The following is a 1,446-nucleotide window of genomic DNA, read 5'->3' on the forward strand; positions in this document are numbered from 1 at the left end:
GGCCCTACTGCCAGGGTCCAAACCTCCCAAGTGCTCAGTGAGGGGAAAGCTCCAGCAACCTTCACTGCCCCTCAGAGAGAGGGAATGCTGGCTTCACCTGGCTCTTCAGCTACCAGCATAGCACTGCCATGTAACCACAGAAGCTGTACTGGCAGTAACTGGTGAAGCTACCTGGCAGAAAGCACATGAACTCACATGTGTATCAAGATATGAATTGTCTCACAGCCCTGTCCATGACTCATGAGCTCTCTGCAGAAAATTTAGCCAATAAGGCTTCAAATAACAGAGCTGCATGCCAAACACTTCACAGGCCTGGGACTTAAACCTTGCAAATAAAATCATTAAACACTGCTTCCAGTGGGGAACAAAGCGATTGAAAATGACAAAGAAAGATGAAGTGCTTTCAGGAGCTTTCTTCTCCTACAACCCTAGATCTTACTGTTGGCCAAGAGAGGGGGAAAAAGATCACTTACCTATATATAATTAAAGCAGCAATAAGCAGCAAAATAAACAAGATGCTGAGAAGGCCTCCAATAATGTAGCTGACATGCAGTCCTTCTCCTGAAAAGTGAACAGCAAAGGTAATTTATGCACTCTCCTCAACTTCCACTGGACAATACTGACCTTGGTGTTAACACCGAATACAGGGGGTTTATACCATACAGAAGTATGTAAAGGAAAATGTCAGTACACCAAAGTTCAGCAGAGGGCTTTGGCTTCATATGAAACCAAACCCTTCCTTTCACCCAAGCTCCAGCAAACCAAGGAGCATGATGTTTGTAAAGGGGTTGGATAATGATGAGTTAGACCCCCTTTGCTGACAGATTACTCCTGCAGTGGGAAACAATTACTCTAGTCAACCATCCTCAACCAAACACAAAGTGAATAGTAAGGAAGAGTATGTTAGTGGGAAAGGCCCAACGGATGAGGTATGAGATGAAAGAAAACTATTCTTCAGACCAAAGTGCTGTTTGAAAAACTCCCCATAGAGGATAATGAAGGTGTATGACCAATGTTCATCCTCAGGCACACTTTGCTCTGCTCAGAGGGCATCTGAATAATTCAAATCCAAATTCTGAAATCGGAGTTTCAAACACTATGGACTGGAAGGCCCTGGGCAGATCTGGAGGAAAACCCTGGTGGAGAAGAGTTAAAGAGAAGGAACTCACCCATGGTTGCCAACACTGCCTCATTGGCATGGGCACACAAGCCTCGCCTAGCATCTTTGTCAGAGCAGCTGAATGACAGAAGGACAGTTAGTTACTGAAGGTAGTATCAACAGTATCAAAGGTATGAAAAGACAGGATGGAACTGGCTAGTACTGATATCCCTTCCATTTCCAGTTCAACAGAAGCCTTCGTTTCTCTTCTTCAGTATTCTTCTGTATCCAGAGGAGAAAGGACCATATAAATATATGGGGGGGGGGTGGGAGGGGGGCGGAGGGGG

General features: G+C 45.2%; 1 protein-coding gene across 1 annotated transcript in view; it reads right to left on the bottom strand.

The window, feature by feature from the left end:
* LRP4 (low density lipoprotein receptor-related protein 4) overlaps positions 1-1,446 on the bottom strand; it is a 39,216-nt gene that overhangs the window by 2,572 nt on the left and 35,198 nt on the right. Inside the window, exons 34-35 of the mRNA XM_010022808.1 lie at positions 1,170-1,237; positions 474-561 (exon numbers count right to left, since the gene is read on the bottom strand). Of these exons, the coding sequence (XP_010021110.1) occupies positions 474-561; positions 1,170-1,237 (156 nt within the window). The remainder of the gene's footprint in view (positions 1-473; positions 562-1,169; positions 1,238-1,446) is intronic.

The sequence above is a fragment of the Nestor notabilis genome, unplaced genomic scaffold (assembly GCF_000696875.1).
Source record: "Nestor notabilis isolate BGI_N333 unplaced genomic scaffold, ASM69687v1 scaffold18189, whole genome shotgun sequence".
NCBI lineage: Eukaryota > Metazoa > Chordata > Aves > Psittaciformes > Psittacidae > Nestor > Nestor notabilis.